This window comes from Lactuca serriola, chromosome 9 (genome assembly GCF_051521515.1).
Source record: "Lactuca serriola cultivar US96UC23 chromosome 9, Lser_US96UC23_V15, whole genome shotgun sequence".
Classification (NCBI taxonomy): domain Eukaryota; kingdom Viridiplantae; phylum Streptophyta; class Magnoliopsida; order Asterales; family Asteraceae; genus Lactuca; species Lactuca serriola.
Window position 1 is genome coordinate 16308642 of NC_136416.1, and position 22587 is coordinate 16331228.

The 22587-nt window shown below is 37.5% G+C and overlaps 1 protein-coding gene and 1 long non-coding RNA gene across 2 annotated transcripts; both read left to right on the top strand.

Moving 5' to 3' along the window:
* Positions 1–2455: 2455 nt before the first annotated feature.
* Positions 2456–4178, top strand: LOC145077151 (glutamate receptor 1.3-like). The gene is made up of 3 exons (XM_079022924.1): positions 2456–3240; positions 3333–3694; positions 3771–4178. The coding sequence occupies exons 1-3, from the start codon at positions 2598–2600 to the stop codon at positions 4101–4103; spliced, it is 1338 nt and encodes a 445-aa protein (XP_078879050.1). The 5' UTR covers positions 2456–2597; the 3' UTR covers positions 4104–4178.
* A 14424-nt stretch (positions 4179–18602) lies between these two features.
* On the top strand, positions 18603–20397 carry LOC145074526 (uncharacterized). The gene is made up of 3 exons (XR_013691881.1): positions 18603–18970; positions 19257–19544; positions 20057–20397. It is a non-coding gene; the product is annotated as an uncharacterized LOC145074526 (long non-coding RNA).
* The last annotated feature ends 2190 nt before the right edge of the window (positions 20398–22587 follow it).

A 22587-nucleotide genomic window follows, 5' to 3' on the forward strand; every position in this document is an offset into this window, starting at 1 on the left:
GTATCGTATAAAAGACCAAGTGCATTAAACACGGGAAGACAAACAAGGAAGTCATGTTGTTTAATGATTTATATAACAACATTCAATATCAATTGCGAAGTGGAGAAAGTAATGATGTGATTTTGAAGAAAACTTTAAAAGTCTACAAAAAAGAAAACAAGAAGGCTTTCAAGTTTGTTTACTTTTGGAATTTCATGAAAGATATTGAAAAATGGAAAAAGACCAAAACATTCGACGAACATATCAATGGTGGTTCAAAACGCTCAAGAACATTCAAATCCTAATACACTACATTGGATGCTCGTGTTGGAATCGACCTCAACGATGATGAAACCGTTCAAGTTACACTACCTTCGCGACAAAATTTGAAGGGACAAAGCAAACACAAAGACAAAGCAAATGATTCAGATGACTTGAAAGTGGTGGGGAACGAAGTGAAGGGTCTAAATGCAAGAATTAACAAACTTTTGCACGTTGCTTCCGAAAAAGAGCGTAGGAAATAAAGAAATAGTGACATGAAATTATTAATATACGACACAAGTAACTTGGCTGGTGAGGACGATGCCATTGGTTTGGCGATCAAAACTGATCTTAGGAAACATTATATTTTTTAGTTGTTTATCTAAGCGTTTGTTGTGTTTGTTTTAATTTTTTAGGTTTTTAAATTTCATGTTATTTTTGTTTTCTAAGTTCTTAGGGGTTTTTTTTAATGCCATGTTATTAATATTATTATTATTATTTTAAAGTAATGAAATTGAAGTCTTTTATTCAAATCGAATTGTTAAAATTTTAAAAATAATAATTATGTATATCATGATACCCATTCCTTGTGTGGAAAAAAAAAACATTGATTTTATGGTAAAAATGAGGTGCTAGTGAAATGGAGCTTATGTGGCAAATAAAAGTGACGTAAAGATGACACCACATCCTCCGGACCTAAGATAACAATTCAGCTGCAACTCGGCTCTATAACAATTCAGCTGCAACTCGGCTCTATGGTCCAAGATGTGGGCACCTTCTCTTGATTTTTTAGCTTGGGTCCAGATGATGGGGTACACCACGGATATCATTTTCTTTGTATTGTACTATCCATTAAAAGTATATCATATTATTGTGTGTTATTAATATTTCTATCTGATTTTTTGGATTTTATATTGTATTGTGTTAAATCATTAGATTTTATAATACTGTTTTCTATTATATGATCATTTAGGTTAATGGGAGCAGTAGCACTATTAGCACCTTGCCTGAGTGTCACATTATTTTTGCTTTCTTATGGTATGTTAAATTAAAAGGGTTTATTTTGAAGGAAAAATAATGAAAAAAAAAGAAGAAAACAATAGTTATAAATCAATTATAATCAACCAATACATCTTCTCACTCTTCTTTCCTCTGTCTACTTGCTTGGCGACAAATTCTTAACACCTCCCTTACTGAATCCGAAGGGGTGGTGTTTGATTTGTTAGTGACTTGTTTGGCGAAAAGGGTGGCGTGTCCATTTCCTCAAGCCTTAGGGCTTCAAATGATTTTATATCATCATTTATTATAGTACATCTCATCCTACTGAAAATTTAAAATGTTGTGAATTTAAAATTTATTATTTTAAGAGTTTCAAATCAAAAACAAAATATTTTTACATTTACTATCATAATTATTTTTTTTTAAATATGTTATTCATCTTTAACAACACATTTGTTTAGGGATGAGCAAAGGAACCGGCCCGAACCAGACCCGGCCCGGGAACCGAAGTCGGCCGAAATTAAGAACCGAACCGCCGGTTCTGTCGGTTCCGGTTCTACCGATTCCCGGTTCCTACCGGTTTTTGTCGTGTCTTCAATGTTGTAACCGGTCCTCGAGAAATAACAATATACGGTTCTAATGGTTTTTGTCGTTTCCACCGGTTTCCGGTTCCAAAAATTCACAAGAATATCGTCCTGGTAACGGCCCGATCGGTTCTATCCGGTTTCGGTTCCGGTACCGATTCCGGCTGGTTCCCTAGTCCAAATGCTCATCCTTACATTTGTTGAGCCTGAAAGTTTGTCATGCTTTGTTTTATGTGAGTGTGACTGTCGAAGTCTGCAAATGGCGTTGTTCCACAGACGTCGTCTTTCTTTTGTTCTTGGCTGTTCAAAGACGCACAATAAGTGTTGGACAAAATGCCTGAAGAGATTATGTCTCATCGACTCCAGAAAGGTGAACTTGTCCGAGATTGGGAATGTTTAGGAGGATGAAATTGTTTGTCATATCATAAATAATAATATAATTAAAACCCTTTCTTAATTATAATGTTAACTGTTCTTTCTAATTTGTATCCGCTACCACATCCATCTGTCCCATCTATCTGGCAGGTTTGCATTGATGATAGTTTTGACCAAATAAGGTGGCTTAAATGGTTTAGAAAAAAGAAACGCTGACCAGATATTTTTTTCTGAATTCGGTAGTCAGTGTCAACTATTTCTTGGCAGCCAGAACTGAAAATCAAATGTTAATCAATGAGCTTTCAGGAAATCATATATTATTAATTACTGTGTAAAATTATTAATATTGTGCAGTACCATGTTCCAAGAGCTGCAGGAAACTTAAATTTTGTGTTGCCAATGGCGGATTGCAGGTTCTTTCCATTTCTGATATTGATGTTGCTTATCTTTCAAACCCTTTTAACAGCACATGCGACTTCAACCTTTTTAAAAAGTTTGAAGCTAAAATCGAATGGCAAGAAGCTGAGAATTCTGGTTCCAGATTTCAGCACATTCCCGAATTTAGTACAACTCACTATCGATCCAAGAACAAATGAATCGGGTGTGAGTGGATTCTGTTGGGATGTTTTCAATGCTGCGTTTAATGCCTTAGACCACGGAGTAGGGATTGAGATTATTCCATACCCTTATAAGGATGGACGTAGTTACAATGATTTAATCGACAAAGTTTCTCTTAAGGAATATGATGCTGCTATTGGGGATATAACCATCACAGCAAATAGATCTCTTTATGTTGACTTCACATTGCCCTTCACTGATCTAGGAACTGGAACAATAGCCCGAGACGCCAAGAAAAGCATTTGGATCTTTCTAGATCCTCTTAGTGCAGATCTTTGGATCACAAGTGCTTGTTTCTTTCTCTTTTTAGGGTTTGTCATTTGGTTTATTGAACATCGTACAAATGAAGAATTTCAAGGTTCTGCATGTCAGCAAATCGGAACAACTCTCTGGTTTGCTTTTTCGACCATTGTTTATTCCCACAGTAAGCTCACTAACTCTTAAAGATTTGATCTTTTAAACATTAATATCAACTTCAACTTTCTAAGAAACACCCACAAAAATTTGGTGATTCAGGGGAGAAGCTGCAAAGTAATCTATCAAGATTTGTGGTTACAGTTTGGGTTTTTGTAGTGCTTGTGCTCACGTCAAGTTACACAGCAACATTGAGTTCACTTTTAACAATACAACAGATTGGAATGAAGGAGATAGAGGTCGGACTCCAAGGTGCTTCACCCTTAAGAGGAGCTGTCTTTAAAAACCTCAACTTCAAAATTGAGGAACTGTATACACATGAGGCCTACTCTAAAGCATTAACAAATGGAAATGTTGATGCAATCATCGATGAGATTCTTTATGTCAAAACAATCCTTGCTATGTATCCTGGTTCTCACTTCTCTTTAATCGCAACAGCATCCACCACTAATGGCTTCGGCTTTGTAAGTGTTGTATATATAATTCTATATGTCAATTATGTGTCCATGTGTGTGATGCAGGTATTAGCTATGTTTGCAGGTGTTCCAGAAAGGTTCGCCCATGGCTGGAGAGATGTCAACTCAGATAGCAAAGATGCGGGAAGATGGGACATTGAAAGCATTAGAAGATAAATGGTTGAAACGTCAGTCTACAGTGATGTCAAAGGATTTTTCTTCCCCTTCACCAAAAATCTTGAATCTTTATGGGTTTCGGGGCCTCTTTCTTATTAGTAGTGTGTCAATGGCATTAGCCCTTTCTGTGTCCATGGTTCGTTGTATCTTTCGGGGAAATTTTTATGTGAAGGTTAAGATGCAGTTATGGAGGTACATCTTACAAAGAGATGTTGAAGTGCATGTACATGATCGTGTTTGACAATTTTATAAAGTTATAGACAAACCATTGTACTTAACATTTTGTTTCAAAGTAAAAATGAAAATCTGTATCAAATATGTACAGTTTTGATAAAAAAAAAAAAATAATAACTTGTGTTTGTATCTATTTGAGACTAAACCACTTTTTGTAGCTGGTAATGGCTTTGGGAGTCTCATGGAAACTCAGTGCCGAACTTTTACCCAAATGCAAGCTGTGACGTAAAATAGTAGACAAGTTTCACATTTGTTCCATCCGGGCAACATGAACATTTTTTAAAAAAGTTTAACAGCTAAAGCTTGGATGTACTTTGGAAAATGATGATGATGGAAAACAGAAGGGTGATGACCATAACAACAAGACTGGTTTTTGATGACAATGTTGATGATGATCTTAATGCTCTCATCTTCTTCAAAGATTTTAACCATTCAACCCTTGCACACTTTTTGATAACTCTGAAATCTACTTAACTAAACGCAAATTACTTGTATTCGATTGCTTCCGTCCGTGTTTGTTTGTTTGTTTTTTTATCTAAAAGAGGCATATGCTCTCTTTTCTCATCTTCATACTTATAGTTAATCAGTGATTTTATGTATTCGTATTCTTTGTGGAGTTTGTCTATATGAAAGAAGGGTTCTCCATCTCGCATTCATATAAGGATGAAAGTTTGGGTGGACTCCGAGCTTATAAAAAGAGTCTAAAGCTTTTGTTCCAAAAAACTCCAATCAATATACTTGAAGTGTTTGATTTTATCTTTTCTTTCTCATGTATTAGAGTGTAGAACACTGTTAGCCAAAACTTTAGAGAGTGGAGTAATTTGTCAGAGGCTTGAGATAATAGTTTCTATGATTATAACAATTTAGCATATATTAAATCTTTTTTAAGACCTGTGTTTATTCTTTGATTTTGGAGTTTTCCACATATATTTTTGTGCTTAGTTATATTCTCAATTATTGGCTTTGGGATGGTTGTTAGGGATCCTTGATGCCATTTCCCAAACAAGTGGTATCAAAGGTATTGGTTTTAGGTGAGGTCATAGTTTTAGAGGTTTATAGTATGCTTTATGGTTATAGATTTTGTAGGATCTTCCACATCATGAAAGAATTTGTTATTGGTCATATTGCAAGGTGTCTCAATACTTTGCAGGTTCGTAATATGCCCTATGGTTGTAACTAGATCTAAGCTTCCATATTAAAAATGAGGATTTATTTGACATTTTTTGTATGATAGAATACTATGTGAGCAACGAGTATGTATATATATATATATATATATATATACATACACAGAGAAGGTTATGGCTAGGAAAGATTTTGTATTTAAGTGTGTCCGTTGTGACCTACCTCTTTCTTTCTTGGGAATCCTTTATTGGTGTATTAGTTTATTGGTTTGGTGCATATTTTTCTAGTATATAATATTGTTTTGAGACATGAATACGATTTAAAATTCAATCCTATGAAGTTCTATGTAGAGAAATATGATCAAAGGATCAACTTTAGTTTGTAGCAAGTTCAAGTCAATGATGTGTTGATCCAATTTGGGTTACACAAAGGCATTGATGATTGGGGAGGGTGGGAGGGGCAATCCTTGTTTTTAGCAAGGAGTCGAGCATGACCAACAAAGTAGATATTGAAGAATGGCATGATTTGGATTCTAGAACAACAAGTGAAATTCGTTTGTGTCATGCAAAGATTACTCGTAAATGTGTATGGAATATAACCGGTTACGGAGCTTTGGAAAAAGATTGAGTGTTTGTATCAATGCAAAGGCATCTCAATCAGTTGTATCTTAAGGAACAATTTCAGATGCTTCGCATGAGTGGAGGTACAAAAAATTTAGATCATTTAAGTATTCTTAATAATATCGGGTCGGAACTAGATGTTATCGTTATGAATGTTAAAGATAATGATAAAGCATTGAGGTTATCTTTACCATCTTCCTATGAGCATATGAAGCCCAATATGATATACAGGAAAAAGACCTTAAAGTATGCAAATGTTACTAGCAAACTCTTGTCTGAAGAGAAAAGACTAGAAAGTAGCAATTATACTTCATCATCAGAAGGAAGAATTTTGATATGTAAGAACGGAAAGACTAGGTATGCCAAGAGAAATTGCTCAAGTGGAGAAAATTCATCAAAAAGCTTTGATACAACTAACAATGTCTTCTTTGTCATTGATGATGATGACTTCCTTTGAGTTATGATATATACATGGTTATATGTGCTACCATGTAAAGGAATGTGTTTTGTTAGCAGGTTCACAGATTTACTGTAACGCCTGCGTTACCAGGCTAGGCATTATTGTTGATGTAATAGTCTAGGTTAACCCTTGTAACTCTTTTTGAAGTATTAATGATGAAATATTTGAGTATTATGTGATTTATGTGTTTATTTTCTTAATTATTATAATTTAATGAATTAAGGATAAAAATAAACATCAAAATTAAAGTGTGAGATAAGCCTGATATCTTTGCATGAAGATGTAGTTGTTGAAACAAGGATTCCGGAGATATAAAGAATGCCGAAATCCGAGTTATAACGAAGAGTTATAACCTGTTGAAGTTTCGCGACAGAACCGGCAACGCTGAATGACGTAAAAAGTAAAATTTACGTTAGAGTGATATTTAGCCTTAGCGGTCTAAAAGAAAGTCGTAGAGTTCGTTAAACAAAGAGTGTGCAAAAAAAGATCATCCAAATCTGACTTCATATGACGAAGTTATGATTTTCTGATGTTTCGACTTAGTAGTATGCAGCCTGAATACTCGATTTGAGACCGAGCGGTTTTTAGCCGAAACAATCTAAACAAGAATCGAAGATCTCGTTAATTGTAGTGAAATGATAAAAAGGCAGACGAAAACGGACGTCGGATGAAGAAGTTATGAATTTATAACGGAGTTTTCCTGTCCCGGCCTAGTAAAAATAAATAATAAAAATAAAGTCAAAATTAGCCGATGGAGTCTAAATGAAAGTTGTAAAGCGTAGTCTCAACTACGTGGGGATATAAAGAGCGTCGAAAACGGAGTTCGTATTAGGAAGATATGAATTTTTGAAGTTTATTAAATAATTAAAATATTAAATTTAGTTATAAATACCCGATATTATCCAAAGGGGGGGGGGAGTCAGCGACCTTATCCACATTACGCCCAGCGTAATTCGGGGTTTCAGCCCCCTATAAATAGATGTCGAGTTCAGCCAAGTTCTATTGCTCATTTCTTTCTTTCTCTCACGTTTTTACCTCGTTTTGCGTGCAACTTATACCCCGAAGCCCCGGTATCATTCCCGATCCCTGAAGCAAGTCCCGAAGCCCCGAAGATCCCAAGAAGTGCAATTCCCGAGCCGAAGCTCTGCCTACGAGAAGCCCGGTTTTTGTGAAGATCATCCAGATCTACCGAAGAATACTACTTCTACAAGACGTAGTGCTGTCCGATCATATTCTGATCAAGTGAGTGTGTATTTACTTTCTTCTAGCGCATAATTATGAAGTATTTTATATGAAATACATGTTATGTGTATATTTTGTTGTTATATGTGTGAATGTATATTCACTTTCTTCTATCTCATAGATATGATTTATTCTCTATGAAATACGTGTTATGTGTATGTGTCTCATCTGTTGTTTGGAATATGTATTGAATGAGAATGCTATACAGGTTTTAAACTGTGTATAAAATATATATATATATATATATATATATATATATATATATATATATATATATATATTTATCAACTAATATGTTGGATAGAACATGGGTAGATAGTTGATGTGTGATAAACAGATGAGAGGCCTCGATGTTGTTGTTGTTGATCTAGTTATTCAGCGGAGTATGGATAACGACCACAGACTCTTTCTAGACAGTCCTGTGGAACGCTAGCAGGCTCATAACCTATATATAGGTGTTGTGCACGATGTGTTCACCGGTGTACTCTATCCCCCTCGTGGTTTCCTTTAGGACATCTACTGTTGAGGAAATGTGACATCCCCAAAATCTCGGCCAGAAAAGACCGATTTTCATTTATGCTTTTAAATAATTTCAGAGTAAATCCTTTTGATTTGAAAGAGTTGCGGAATTTGTTCCCAAAACAAAACATGATAAAATAATATTTATCAAAGCATTTCATCAAGAGATGCATTTCATTATATAATCAAAACTCGGGATGTCATGTTCCGATACAGACCATAAAGCATAAACGATAAACATTACAAGTGCGGTTTGAGTGTATTAAGTAAATTGTGGTTTATATGTGTGTGGGTGCAGTTACTTTCTTCTAAGAAGTAACTATGAAGTATTTTATGTGATATACTTGCTATGTGTATATTTTGTGATTGTATGCGTGAATGGATATTCACTTTATTCCATCTCATAGATCTGAATTGCTTTCTATGAAATACGTGTTATGTGGTATGCCTCATCTGTTATATGGAATATATATATATTGAATGAAAATGATATATAGGTTTTAAACTATGTATGAAAATATATTCTTATCTACTAATATGTTGGGTAGAACATGGGTAGATAGTTGGTGTGTAATAAACAGATGAGAGGCCTCGATGTTGTTGTTGTTGTTGATCTAGTTATTCAGCGGAGTATGGATAACGACCACGGACTCTTTCTAGACAGTCCAGTGGAACGCTAGCAGGTTCATAACCTGTAGGTGTTGTGAACGATGTGTTCACCGGTGTACTCTATCCCCCTCATGGTTGCCTTTAGGATATCTATTGTTGAGGAAACCCCTTAGCAGTGATGTCCGTCCCGATGAAAATCCTAGATTAGGTCCCTTGAGATAGTTGTTGTTTTAGGGACGTAAAGTGAGGATAACGGGAATGGGTAATCGGGATAGTGATTGGTTGGTGAAATTAAATATAACTTATTTATTATGGGTTGAAAACCCTATATGCTCACCAGGCTCCCAAGCCTGACCCACTCAGTTTTATTTGTATTACAGGAAGTGGCACAAGGGCATAAGATGGATGGATCATCTTGTTGTTTTGTTTACAAGTCTGTATATGTATATATTTGTTGAATGACTTGTAATGTTTATCGTTTATGCTTTATGGTCTGTATCGGAACATGACATCCCGAGTTTTGATTATATAATGAAATGCATCTCTTGATGAAATGCTTTGATAAATATTATTTTATCATGTTTTGTTTTGGGAACAAATTCCGCAACTCTTTCAAATCAAAAGGATTTACTCTGAAATTATTTAAAAGCATAAATGAAAATCGGTCTTTTCTGGCCGAGATTTTGGGGATGTCACAGTTGGTATCAGAGCTAGGGCATGGGTCGATGTGTTCGACGGGGACGTCGAACCCTATAATGGGGGGTGAAAGTGGGTTAGATCTGATCCCACATCGGCTGGGAAGGAGAACTAAGCATTCCTTATAAGGGGTGTGGATACCTTCCCTATCACAACGCGTTTTAAAGCCGTGAGGGCAGCAGATCCCATAAGAACTCTGCAGTTAAGCGTGCTCGGGCGGGAGTAGTACCAGGATGGGTGACCCCCTAGGAAGTCCTCGTGCCGAGTGGCCCAAAGCGGACAATATTGTGATACGTGTCAGAGGGGGATGTTACAAATGGTATCAGAGCCAGGACACGGGTCGATGTGTTCGATGGGGACGTCGAACCCTATAATGGGGGGTGAAAGTGGGTTAGATCTGATCCCACATCGGCTTGGAAGGAGAACGAAACATTTCCTTATAAAGGGGTGTGGATACCTTCCTTGTCACAACGCGTTTTAAAGCCGTGAGGGCAGCAGATCCCATAAGAACTCTGCAGTTAAGCGTGCTTGGGCAGGAGTAGTACCAGGATGGGTGACCCCCTGGGAAGTCCCCGTGCCGAGTGGCCCAAAGCGGACAATATTGTGATACGTGCCAGAGGGGGATGTTACAGTTGGTATCAGAGCATTAGTTTAAGTGAACTAGGAATTTGTAGGATTTCTAGACTTAAACTTAGAATGCTAAGTGGAATGTTGAGATGTGTGTCTGTTGGATTTTGGACACAAGCACTAGCTTATTTTTAGGAAAGTTGCCTAAAATGCTTTTATGTGCTAAATGTTATATGTTGCCATATATGATATTATTTGTTCGGATCTACGGTCTGTTGCCGACCGGATCTGGAAACCTTATGTGTGTAGGATTCTAAGCGTATGTCTACGATATTAGAACTAGCATGTAAACGTTTCGGAGTGATAAGGATGATTTGAATACCTATCGTGAATAAGGATCTAATTTCACCTTATTCGGTGTGTAGATCAAAAATGGTGAGAACAAGGAGTGGCGTTGGAAACGCGGATGAAAACAGGAATCAACCGCCAGTGATTGAGCAAATACCTGTTGTAGCAGCAGCACCAGAACCAATAACAATGGCTGCAGTGCAAGCCATGATTCGGGCTATGCTAGCCGAACAAAGGGAGGATATGCGACAAATGTTGCATAATAATAGGGATGAACCTATCATACCTATTGAGGAACCCGAATTAATTCCCGAGCAATCGGAGGAAGGGAACAATAGTCGCATGATGAGTCAAGTTGGGACTCAAGGGGATCGAAGGAACGATCCGGAAAGGAGAAACAACAAGGATGGGCGAATGTACAAGAACTTCTTGGGCGCCAAGCCGCCAAGTCTTTCTGGGAGCCCAAAGCCTGTTGAGATAATGGATTGGATCTCCGAAATGGAGATGGTATTTGAAAGTTGCGACTGTAGCAACAAGCAGAAGACCGTCTTTGCGATTAGACAACTGAAGACTGGAGTCTTAAGTTGGTGGAAGTTGTTGGCAGATACTATGCCACGAGGAGAAGCCCTGAAAATGTCATGGGAGGAGTTCTTGGAACAGCTAAGGGTGCAGTATTGTTCAGAGATAGATCTAATTGATCTGAACAATGAGTTCCAAAACTTGAAGAAGGGGAAGATGAGCATAGATGACTATGCTACTACATTTACTGAGAAGATGAAGTTGTTTCCGTACCTAGTGCCAACGGAACTCTCCAAGATTGAGAGGTTTGCTAATGGACTGCCTGCCGACTTTGGTCCGACAGTCAAAATGGCAACTACTCTGAAAACAACTGTTCGTGCAGCTAAGAATGTGGAGGCCCAGCAGAAGGAAAAGGGTCTGGAAAGGATAGATGTTGGTGAAAAAAGGAAGTTCGATGGAACTTCAGGGTCCAACAAGAAAAACAAGTTCTCGAAGTCTGGTTCGAGGGGAGGTGGAGGTGAAGCGAAATGGTGCGACAAATGTAAGAAGAAGCATCATGAAAAATGTGAGGTGGCGAACACATGCTACAAGTGTGGAAAGCCAGGGCACTATGCCAATGAGTGTACCCTCACAAAGAAAGTTTGCTATGGTTGTGGTGAGGAGGGTCATATGTCGAGAGACTGCCCGAAGAAGAAGGAGGCAGCTAGACCCAACATTCCGCCAAAGCCAAAGGCGAGAGCATTCCAGATGACACTGGAAGCTGCTAAAGATGAAGCTGATGTCGCTTCAGGTACCTTTCTCGTTAACGAATTGCCTGCCCAAATTTTATTTGATTCTGGAGCCAACTACTCCTTTATATCGCATGAATTTGGTAGAAAGCTAGCTTTGCCTGTTGTTAGACTAGATAATGCCTTATTAGTCGAAGTTGCTAGTGGCAAGTTTGTACCTGTTAGCCATCGTATGAAAAACATCTTAATTGATCTGAATGGGAATAAGTTCCACGAGGTATTATTGCCTATAGAACTTAATGGTTTCGACATCGTATTGGGAATGGATTGGCTTAGCGCCAACGACGCCGAAATCTTATGCAAGAAGAAAATAGTCAAAGTAAACCCGCCTGGGAAAGATTCGTTTATGGTGTATGGAGACAAACGCAGAGTGAATTCTGGAATCATTTCATTGATGAAAGCCAGAAAATGTTTGACCAAGGGGTGTACATCATATTTAGCATTCGTGATTGATGCTAAGAAGGAAAAGAAGGTGATGCAGAATATTCCAGTGGTGTGTAATTATCCGGAAGTATTTCCCGAAGATCTTCCTGGATTACCGCCTGATCGACAAGTGGAATTCCGTATTGACTTGTTGCCAGGAACGACGCCAATAGCAAAAGCACCTTATCGATTAGCACCGACGGAGATGAAGGAGCTAATGATGCAACTTCAGGAGTTATTGGACAAAGGTTTCATTAGACCTAGTTCATCACCCTGGGGAGCTCCGGTGTTATTCGTGAAGAAGAAAGATGGAAGCATGAGAATGTGCATTGATTACAGAGAGCTGAACAAGGCAACAATAAAGAATAGATATCTGTTGCCGATGATTGATGACCTGTTTGATCAATTGCAAGGTTCGAGCTATTTCTCGAAGATCGATCTAAGGTCAGGATATCATCAGCTAAAAGTAAGAGAGCAAGATATCGAGAAGACTGCATTCAGAACTAGATATGGACACTATGAGTTTTTGGTTATGTCGTTTGGACTGACCAATGCTCCAGCAGCATTCATGGATTTAATGAATAGGGTTTGTAATCCTTTTCTTGATAAATCCGTGATAGTGTTCATAGATGACATTCTGATTTACTCGAAAAGCCCGGAGGAGCATGGCAAACACTTGCGAGAAGTGTTGGAAGTTTTGAAGAAGGAGAAGCTGTATGCAAAGTTCTCCAAATGTGATTTTTGGATTCGTGAAGTCCAATTCTTGGGTCACGTGGTCAACCAAGAAGGGATAATGGTTGATCCAGCGAAGATTGAAGCTGTGACAAAGTGGGAGCAACCGAAAAGTCCCACGGAGATTCGAAGCTTTTTGGGATTAGCTGGATATTACCGAAGGTTTATCCAAGGCTTTTCTTCGATCGCTAGTCCATTGTCAGCTTTGACCCACAAAGGAGCTATTTATGCTTGGAGTGAGAAGCATAAAGAAGCATTCGAGAAGCTACAGAAGAAACTATGCGAGGCACCGATACTTTCTCTACCCGATGGAGTTGAAGACTTCGCTGTCTATAGCGATGCGTCTGGTGTTGGATTGGGTTGTGTTTTGACCCAAAGAGAAAAGGTGATAGCATATGCGTCTCGACAGCTGAAAGAGCATGAAAAGAATTACCCGACTCATGATTTGGAGTTGGCAGCGGTAGTTTTCGCTCTGAAAATATGGAGGCATTACCTCTATGGCACGAAGTGCAAACTTTTCACTGATCATAAGAGTCTCCAATATCTCTTTAATCAGAAGGAATTGAATATGAGGCAACGACGCTGGCTAGAATTACTTAAAGACTACGACTGCGAGATACTTTACCACCCCGGTAAAGCAAATGTTGTTGCTGATGCTCTCAGTCGGAAAGTCAATCTTGAAAGGAAAAGGCCAAGAGCGTTGAGAATTGAAGTTGTCTCGACTATTTTGGAAAGTATAAAGAAAGCTCAGAGCGAAGCTTCTGAGAAGAATGACAGAAAGGAGGAACGTTTGGGCAAAACATTGGTGTTCGGTGTAAACAGTCATGGACGGAAGGTGTTCCAAGATCGGATTTGGATACCTAAGACAGGAGGAGTCAGAGATCTTCTGATGGAAGAAGCTCACAAGACCATGTACTCAATTCATCCGGGTAGCACTAAAATGTATAGGGACCTGAAACCCTACTACTGGTGGCCGACGATGAAACTTGATGTTGCAAAGTATGTGGCTGAGTGTGTGACTTGTGCGAGAGTCAAGACACAACATCAGAAACCATACGGGAGTTTAGAACCTTTACCTGTGCCTATGGGTAAGTGGGAAGACATTGCTATGGATTTTGTCACTAAACTGCCCAGAACAAAGAATGGTCACGACATGATTTGGGTGGTCGTTGATCGATTCACTAAGAGTGCGCATTTCATAGCGGCCAAGGAGAAATGGTCTATGGAGAAGCTTGCGAATTCTTACGTGAAGGAAATTGTGAGGCTTCATGGTGTTCCGTTAACGATTGTGTCAGATCGTGATAGCCGTTTCACCTCACGATTTTGGAAAAGTCTACAAGAGGAATTGGGTACCAAGTTGTGTTTAAGTACAACTTACCATCCGCAGACTGATGGTCAGAGCGAACGAACGATACAAACACATGAAGATATGCTGAGAGCATGTACTCTGGAATTCCTAGGTAATTGGGATGAACATTTACCGTTGGTAGAATTTTCCTATAATAATAGTTTCCACTCGAGCATTAAGATGGCACCTTACCAAGCCTTGTATGGACAGAAGTGTCGTACGCCGTCTTGTTGGCTTGAGGCTGGGGAAAAGCAGTTTATGGGACCGGAGATGGTTCATCAAACTGCTGAAAAGTTGAAAATAATTAGGGAAAGAATGTTAGCAGCTCAGGATCGTCAAAAGAGCTATGCTGACAAGAAGCGAAGACCGATAACTTTTGAGGTTGGGGATTCGGTTTTGCTTAAAGTCTCGCCGTGGAAGGGACTTATAAGATTTGGTAAAAGGGGAAAGTTGAGTCCAAGGTTTATTGGACCGTTTAAAGTTCTTCAGAGGATTGGGAACCAAGCTTACAAGCTCGAACTACCAGAAGAACTGAATGGAATTCATAACACTTTTCATGTGTGTTATTTGAGGAAGTTCACAGGAGAAGTTCCCGACATAATTCCAATCTCTGAATTGAGAATTGATGAGAACAAAAGGTTGATTGAAGAACCAGAGGCAATTGTTGACCGAAAGACTAAGAAATTGCGATGCAAGATGGTTGGGTTAGTGCTTGTCCGATGGAAACACACGAATGGGCCGAATCTCACCTGGGAGACGGAGAGTGACATGATGGGTCGCTATCCGCATTTGTTTGTTGATGTGTGATTCCGGGGACGGAATCATTCTAAGGTGGAGAGAATTGTAACGCCTGTGTTTCCGGGCTTGCCGTTTTTAGCAATGTAATAGTCTAGGTTAACTTTTGTAACCCGTTTTGAAATAATAGAAGTAAATTATTTGAGTATTATGTGTTTTGTGCCTAATTGCTTAATTATGTGGTTTGATTAATTAAGAATAAAAATAAGCGTCAAAAGTAAGGTATGAGATAAGTCCGCTATCTTTACATAAAGTTGTAGTGGTCGAAATGAGGTTTCCAAATATATAAGGAATGTCGAAATCCGAGTTATAACGAAGAAGTTATGACCTGTCGAAGTTTCGCGACAGAACCGGCAAGACCCAGCGCGACGTAAATAGTGAATTTAAGGTAGATAGATAACTATCCTTAGTGATCTAAATGAGAATTGAAGATCTCATCGATAGTAGTGCAACGACGGAAAGACGGACGGAATCGGAGTTCAGATGAAGGAGTTATGAATTTCGAACGGAGTTTTCCTGTCCCGGCCTACTAAAGATAATATATAAGTAATATACTTATAATATATTAAAAATAAAGTCACAATTAGCCAATGGAGTCTAAACGAGAGTTGTAGAGCATAATCTCACCTTCGCGGCGATATAAAGAACGTCGAAAACGGAGTTCGTATGCGAAAGTTATGAATTTCTGAAGTTCGGGGCGCGAAACCCCAAAACTGTCAGATGCCACGACGTGGCAAGCAGTGCCACGACGTGGCAAGTGTCCTGTCACCTCCGGAAGGCCCCCAGATGCAACTTGGGATGACGCATGCAGTGACGACCAAGCCCACGACGTGGAACAAGGTTGCCACGACGTGGCAAGGGCCAAATTTGCCCTATAAATAGATTTGAAGGGCCAGCCGTTTAGGGTTGCTATTTTCTCTCTTCTCTCTCCCGTTTTACATCGTTTTGCGTGCCAGAAGTACCCCGAAGCCCCGGTAATATCCCCGAGACCCGAAGCAAGTCCCGAGATCCCAAAGATCCCGAGAAGTGCTATTCCCGAGTCGAAGCTCTGCCCGCGAGAAGTTCGATTTTTGTAGAGATCTTCCAGATCTGCTGACGATTACTACTTTTGCAAGTCGTAGTGCTGTCCGATCATCTTCTGATCAAGTGAGTGTATACTACCTTTCATAAACACGATAATAATACAAGTGCGGTTTGAGTGTATTAAGTAAATTGTGGTTTATATGTGTGTGGGTGCAGTTACTTTCTTCTAAGAAGTAACTATGAAGTATTTTATGCGATATACTTGCTATGTGTATATTTTGTGATTGTATGCGTGAATGGATATTCACTTTATTCCATCTCATAGATCTGAATTGCTTTCTATGAAATACGTGTTATGTGGTATGCCTCATCTGTTATATGGAATATATATATATTGAATGAAAATGATATATAGGTTTTAAACTATGTATGAAAATATATTCTTATCTACTAATATGTTGGGTAGAACATGGGTAGATAGTTGGTGTGTAATAAACAGATGAGAGGCCTCGATGTTGTTGTTGTTGTTGATCTAGTTATTCAGCGGAGTATGGATAACGACCACGGACTCTTTCTAGACAGTCCAGTGGAACGCTAGCAGGTTCATAACCTGTAGGTGTTGTGAACGATGTGTTCACCGGTGTACTCTATCCCCCTCATGGTTGCCTTTAGGATATCTATTGTTGAGGAAACCCCTTAGCAGTGATGTCCGTCCCGATGAAAATCCTAGATTAGGTCCCTTGAGATAGTTGTTGTTTTAGGGACGTAAAGTGAGGATAACGGGAATGGGTAATCGGGATAGTGATTGGTTGGTGAAATTAAATATAACTTATTTATTATGGGTTGAAAACCCTATATGCTCACCAGGCTCCCAAGCCTGACCCACTCAGTTTTATTTGTATTACAGGAAGTGGCACAAGGGCGTAAGATGGATGGATCATCTTGTTGTTTTGCTTACAAGTCTGTATATGTATATATTTGTTGAATGACTTGTAATGTTTATCGTTTATGCTTTATGGTCTGTATCGGAACATGACATCCCGAGTTTTGATTATATAATGAAATGCATCTCTTGATGAAATGCTTTGATAAATATTATTTTATCATGTTTTGTTTTGGGAACAAATTCCGCAACTCTTTCAAATCAAAAGGATTTACTCTGAAATTATTTAAAAGCATAAATGAAAATCGGTCTTTTCTGGCCGAGATTTTGGGGATGTCACAGTTGGTATCAGAGCTAGGGCATGGGTCGATGTGTTCGACGGGGACGTCGAACCCTATAATGGGGGGTGAAAGTGGGTTAGATCTGATCCCACATCGGCTGGGAAGGAGAACTAAGCATTCCTTATAAGGGGTGTGGATACCTTCCCTATCACAACGCGTTTTAAAGCCGTGAGGGCAGCAGATCCCATAAGAACTCTGCAGTTAAGCGTGCTCGGGCGGGAGTAGTACCAGGATGGGTGACCCCCTAGGAAGTCCTCGTGCCGAGTGGCCCAAAGCGGACAATATTGTGATACGTGTCAGAGGGGGATGTTACAGGAAACCCCTTTGCAGTAATGTCCGTCCTGATGAAAATCCTAGATTATGTCCCTTGAGATAGATGTTGTTTTAGGGACATAAAGTAAGGATAACAGGAATGGGTAATCGGGTTATTGTTGGTTGGTGAAATTAAATATACTTATTTAGTGCGGGTTGAAAACACTATATGCTCACCATGCTCCCAAGCCTGGCCCACTCAGTTTATTTGTATTACAGGTAGTGGCGCGAGGGCATAAGATGGATGAATCATCAAGTTATTTTGTTTATTAGACCAGTTGTTATATGTAACTGTTGTATGGTCTATCTTTTGTTGTTTATGCTTTTGTGTCTGTATCGGAACATGATATCCCGAGTTTTGATTATATAATGAAAATACATTTCTTTCTGAAATGCTTTGGTAAATATTATTTTATCATATTTTGTTTTTGGGAACAAATTCCACAACTCTTTTAAATCAAAAGGATTTACTCTGAAATTATTTTAAATGTATAAATGAAACTGGTCTTTTCTGGCCGAGATTTTGGGGATGTCACATTTACACATGAGCATGGATTGGCATAAATGAAAGATGTGTAATGAAAGTATAGATGGTTGATAAATTTTCTGATATATTAAACGGGGAAGTAGTACCATAATCAAGTCACTTGAGGTGTTTGATTCCTTCCTTACTTTCTCATGTTTTAGAGTGTAGAATTTCCTTAGTCAAAACTTTGGAAAGTGTGGGTTTAATTTGGAAGAGGCGTGAGAGATTAGTATATACAATTATAACAATTTATCATATAGTGGGTATTTTTCTCCGGAGACTTGCTGTTTTCCTCTGGTTTTGGAGATTTCATGTATATTCTTGTGTTTAGTTATTTTCTATGTTATTGGCATTGGAAGAGTTGAAGGGCATCCTTGACGCTATATATATATATATATATATATATATATATATATATATATATATATATATATATATATATAGAGAGAGAGAGAGAGAGAGAGGTATGTTCAATCGAGAACATTTCTTACTGCGAGAACATTTGAGAACAAATTTGTAACACAAATTTCTTAAATGAAAAAAAGAGACAGCTCATTTAAATGTTAATTAAGACGGGTAATTTAACATGGGTCTTTTCTCTTTGCTTATTCACGCATAAAAAGAGTGACAACCCACTATGATCTTCCCTCTAGCAACACTGCCTCCTCCCGTTAATCACATAGACACCATCAACCGCTAGCGGAGATTACCACCATCAATCTCTAGTGGAGATTACCACCACTATAATCGAGAAGTCGATCTTTGATGAGATGGAAGGCGTTGAAGCCCTCGTTCTCAAACGCGAGCATATCGAATGGAATTTCTACATGAAATACACTCACATATTGAAGCCGGATGATCTAGATTCATCGTTATTTAGATTTTTTCATATTGATTTCAGTTGTTGAATATTACGGTTATATTGGATCTACTGGTGGCGAAATTGAGAGTGTCTCCTCCTTCAACGATGTAAACCAGTGTTCAGGCTCCATATCAAGGTACAATCAACTACCGTTCCTCTTTCTTGCAATCGCACTTTTCATTCACTCATCCCTGACTCGCGTATACTCCCCATTCATTTCCAAAACCCTAATTTCCCTATATTATTCATATCATCATTTGAACTTGTTGTTGAACAAAATAAAGTCATAGATCAATCCATTATTACATGATCGAACTATATTCAGATCCATTCAAAACCAATGAATATGTTATGCTCGAATTGAAGTCCAAACCAAACCTCGCTAGTATCGATTATGTTAATGAGCTTTTTAAAAATTGCAGCTTGGAACCTGGAGTTGCTAAGGCGTTGTTTGATTGGGTTATGTCAAAGGAAAGTGACAATCTGAGCTCAAATTCATGTAATCAATCGTTAGGTATGTTGGGGACAAATGGTTGGGTGAAAGAGTTTTAGGATTTAGTTGATGTTATGAAGAAGAAAGGGTATAGAGAACAAAGTGTGTCTTTTAGAGCCATGGAAAAATTTGATGTTATGAAGAAGAAACTTCATTCTAATTCTTCAAATTTATAGTGATGCATAGTGCATACCAACTATTTGATGAAATTTCAAGGGTAAAATCAAGATCTTTTTTCTCTATTGTCTCACATATGATTATTTCACTTCATTTTCTTATTTAATTCTAATAAATTTCTAATTTCATTCTTTTAATTGCAAGAAATATGTTTTCATTTTTATCTCAAAATATTCACTTTAATATTTGAATTTAGATTTATTTGATGGAGCTTATGTTCTTTCACGTCTTTTATTGAATAAGATGGTACTTACCTTTGTCCAACAGTGTGAGTATTATTTTGTCGGCATATTCCAACACTATATAGTTTACAAATTCCAAAACAAAATACTACATTTAATATTCTATATTATTAAGGTTTAATAATTTATGGAATATTATAATAAAAAAACATGGAAAATTAAATGAGTTAATGAATTCATGTGCAAGTAGCATAAAAACTTATTAAATGGTCATATAGACAACATATAGATGCTTATTACAAGAGTTTGAACTAATGTTAGCTACTACAAGTTCAACCGTTAATGAACACTGATAATTTTTTTTATGTAGGGTCATTATATATTAAGTCATAAATTGAAGCATGTTGGTCGTCTACCCTTCGCCAATATTTCATATGGTATGTATGTTTTCATAATAAAGTTTTTAAAAGTTCTTGTAACTTTTAATTTATCATAGACAAATTTACATAAATAGTCCTTTTGGTTGACAAAACCGACCAATTGCAGTCCTTATGATGATTTTTTTTACATGGATGATCCATTTGCTTTCAAAATATTGCAATGACGGTCCTTTTGGCTAACGATGTTAACTCTTCTAGTTAAGTCCTATGTAAAATGAAACATTTGCCCTTCTTGCCATTGGGATCATTTATGTAATTTGTTCCTATAACATGGACCATTTATGTAACTTTTTCTATTATTTATTAACATTTTTACTTAATTTATTTAGATTTTTTAGATTTTAGATTTTTTTAACATTTTGTTCAAATATATGTGTAATTTTTTTATATTTTTTTGCTAACATGTTTTCGATTCAATAGTTTTTCTCATTTATTTAATAATATATGACTAATGTAGACAATGAACAACAATTGAATCGAGCATAAAAATAAATCTTGTGCACAAAAATCATATGTGATCAAATACATATACTCTTATGTGATAAATACACGAGAACAATTATTGATTCGAAAATGCGAATTTGAATCTTATTCACATAAATCATATGTGATTAGATACGTATAATCACATGTGATTAAATACACGAGAACAACTATTGAATCGAGAACACAAAAATGAATATTGTGCACATAAATCATATTCGATTAGATACATATAACATTTGGTTATGTGTATCTAATCACATATGATTTATGTGGATAAGATTCATTTTCGCGTTCTCGATTCAATAATTGTTTTTTTTTCCACTGTAATCATATGTGATTATGTACATTTAATCAGATGTGATTATATGTTCCTAATCACATATGTTTTATTTAAAAAAAATGAATCTTGTCTATATAAATCATATGTGATTATATACATACAAATCTTTATTATTTATATAAATATTGAACCAAGAACACAAAAACAAATCTTTATCCAAATTAATCATATGAGATTAAATACCTCTAATCACATGTGATTATATAAGTCTAATCACATATGATTTACGTGGACACAATTCATTTTCGCTTTGTCGATTTAATAGTTGTTCTCATGTATTTTATCACGGATTAAGTACATGAGCACAACTATTAAATCGAGAAGGAAAAAATGAATCTTGTCCACCTCAAATCATATGTGATTATATACATAAGATCACATGTGATTAATTAAACAAAAGCAATTATTCAATCGAAACCGCAAAAATAAATATTGTCTACATCAAATCCAAATCAGGCCATTGGGGACACTTAATGAGTACGTGAGGCGGACTGGATTTACGCTTGGCGTACGTCCAGACTTTCTTTTTCCACTCTCTTGGTCTTAACCCGTTAAGACCATAGCTATACTCTCAGATCTGGACTCCCTAAAGGTTCATACTCCATAAAGTTCATGACTTTAAGCCTTTTCAAGGCTGATAAAGTCCTAAACCCAAATACACTCACTCTTTACTCCCAAAAATGCTCATATCTCATGCATGGGGTGGCTTTAACGTCCAATACCTCATTTTTATGAATCCTCTCCACTAGAAACACTTAAAAGGATAGATATTAGGCTCTGGAGTTCAACAACTCATAAAGCTTCAAGCTTTGGGACCAAAAACCCTAAAATGGACCATAATATGCTCAAATAAAAAAGGATGAGAAAGCTTTGAGCTTTATACCTTCAAATGATGTTCCAACCACATAAAAGCTCAGATCCAAAGCCTGGACTCCAACTCCATTCTCTTCCATGCTCCTTCTTCACTCCAAAGGTACCACAAGAACACTTTGAAGCTCGCAAATGGACACTCAAGCTAGAGAAATGGATATTAGGGTTTTGAGAGGGTTGAAGGCTGGAAATGGTGGCCAGAAATGAGGCCATCATGTTCTTTAAATAGGGACACACCCCTCATTTAGGGTTTTCACCCTGCGCTTAGTACACCCAGCGTACCCTCTGGTACGCCCAACGTAATAGGTGGCTCTGCTGTCACCTTTCTCAAATAAGGGACTTATCTTGCCAAAACTTCAAACTATCATATCTTCCTCGTTATAAGTCTGTTTCCAATGAACCTCATATCCACGAAAAGGTGGCGAGAAGCCTTACGCTTCTAGAAACTCGTCACAGCCCCGAGGCTTTCTCATGCCCGGTTGCAGACCACGAACCCTAAATCATGGACAATCCGAAACAGCATGTTACATAAATACATATAATCACATGTGATTATATGTATCCAATCATATATGATTTATGTGGATAAGATTCATTTTCCCATTCTCGATTTAGTCATTATTCTTTGTTAACTGTAATCATTTGTGATTAAATACATATAATCACATGTGATTATATGTATCTAATCACATATGATTTATATGTACAATACTCATTTTCGCATTCTCGTTCAATAGTTGTTCTAGTCACATATGATTTCTGTAC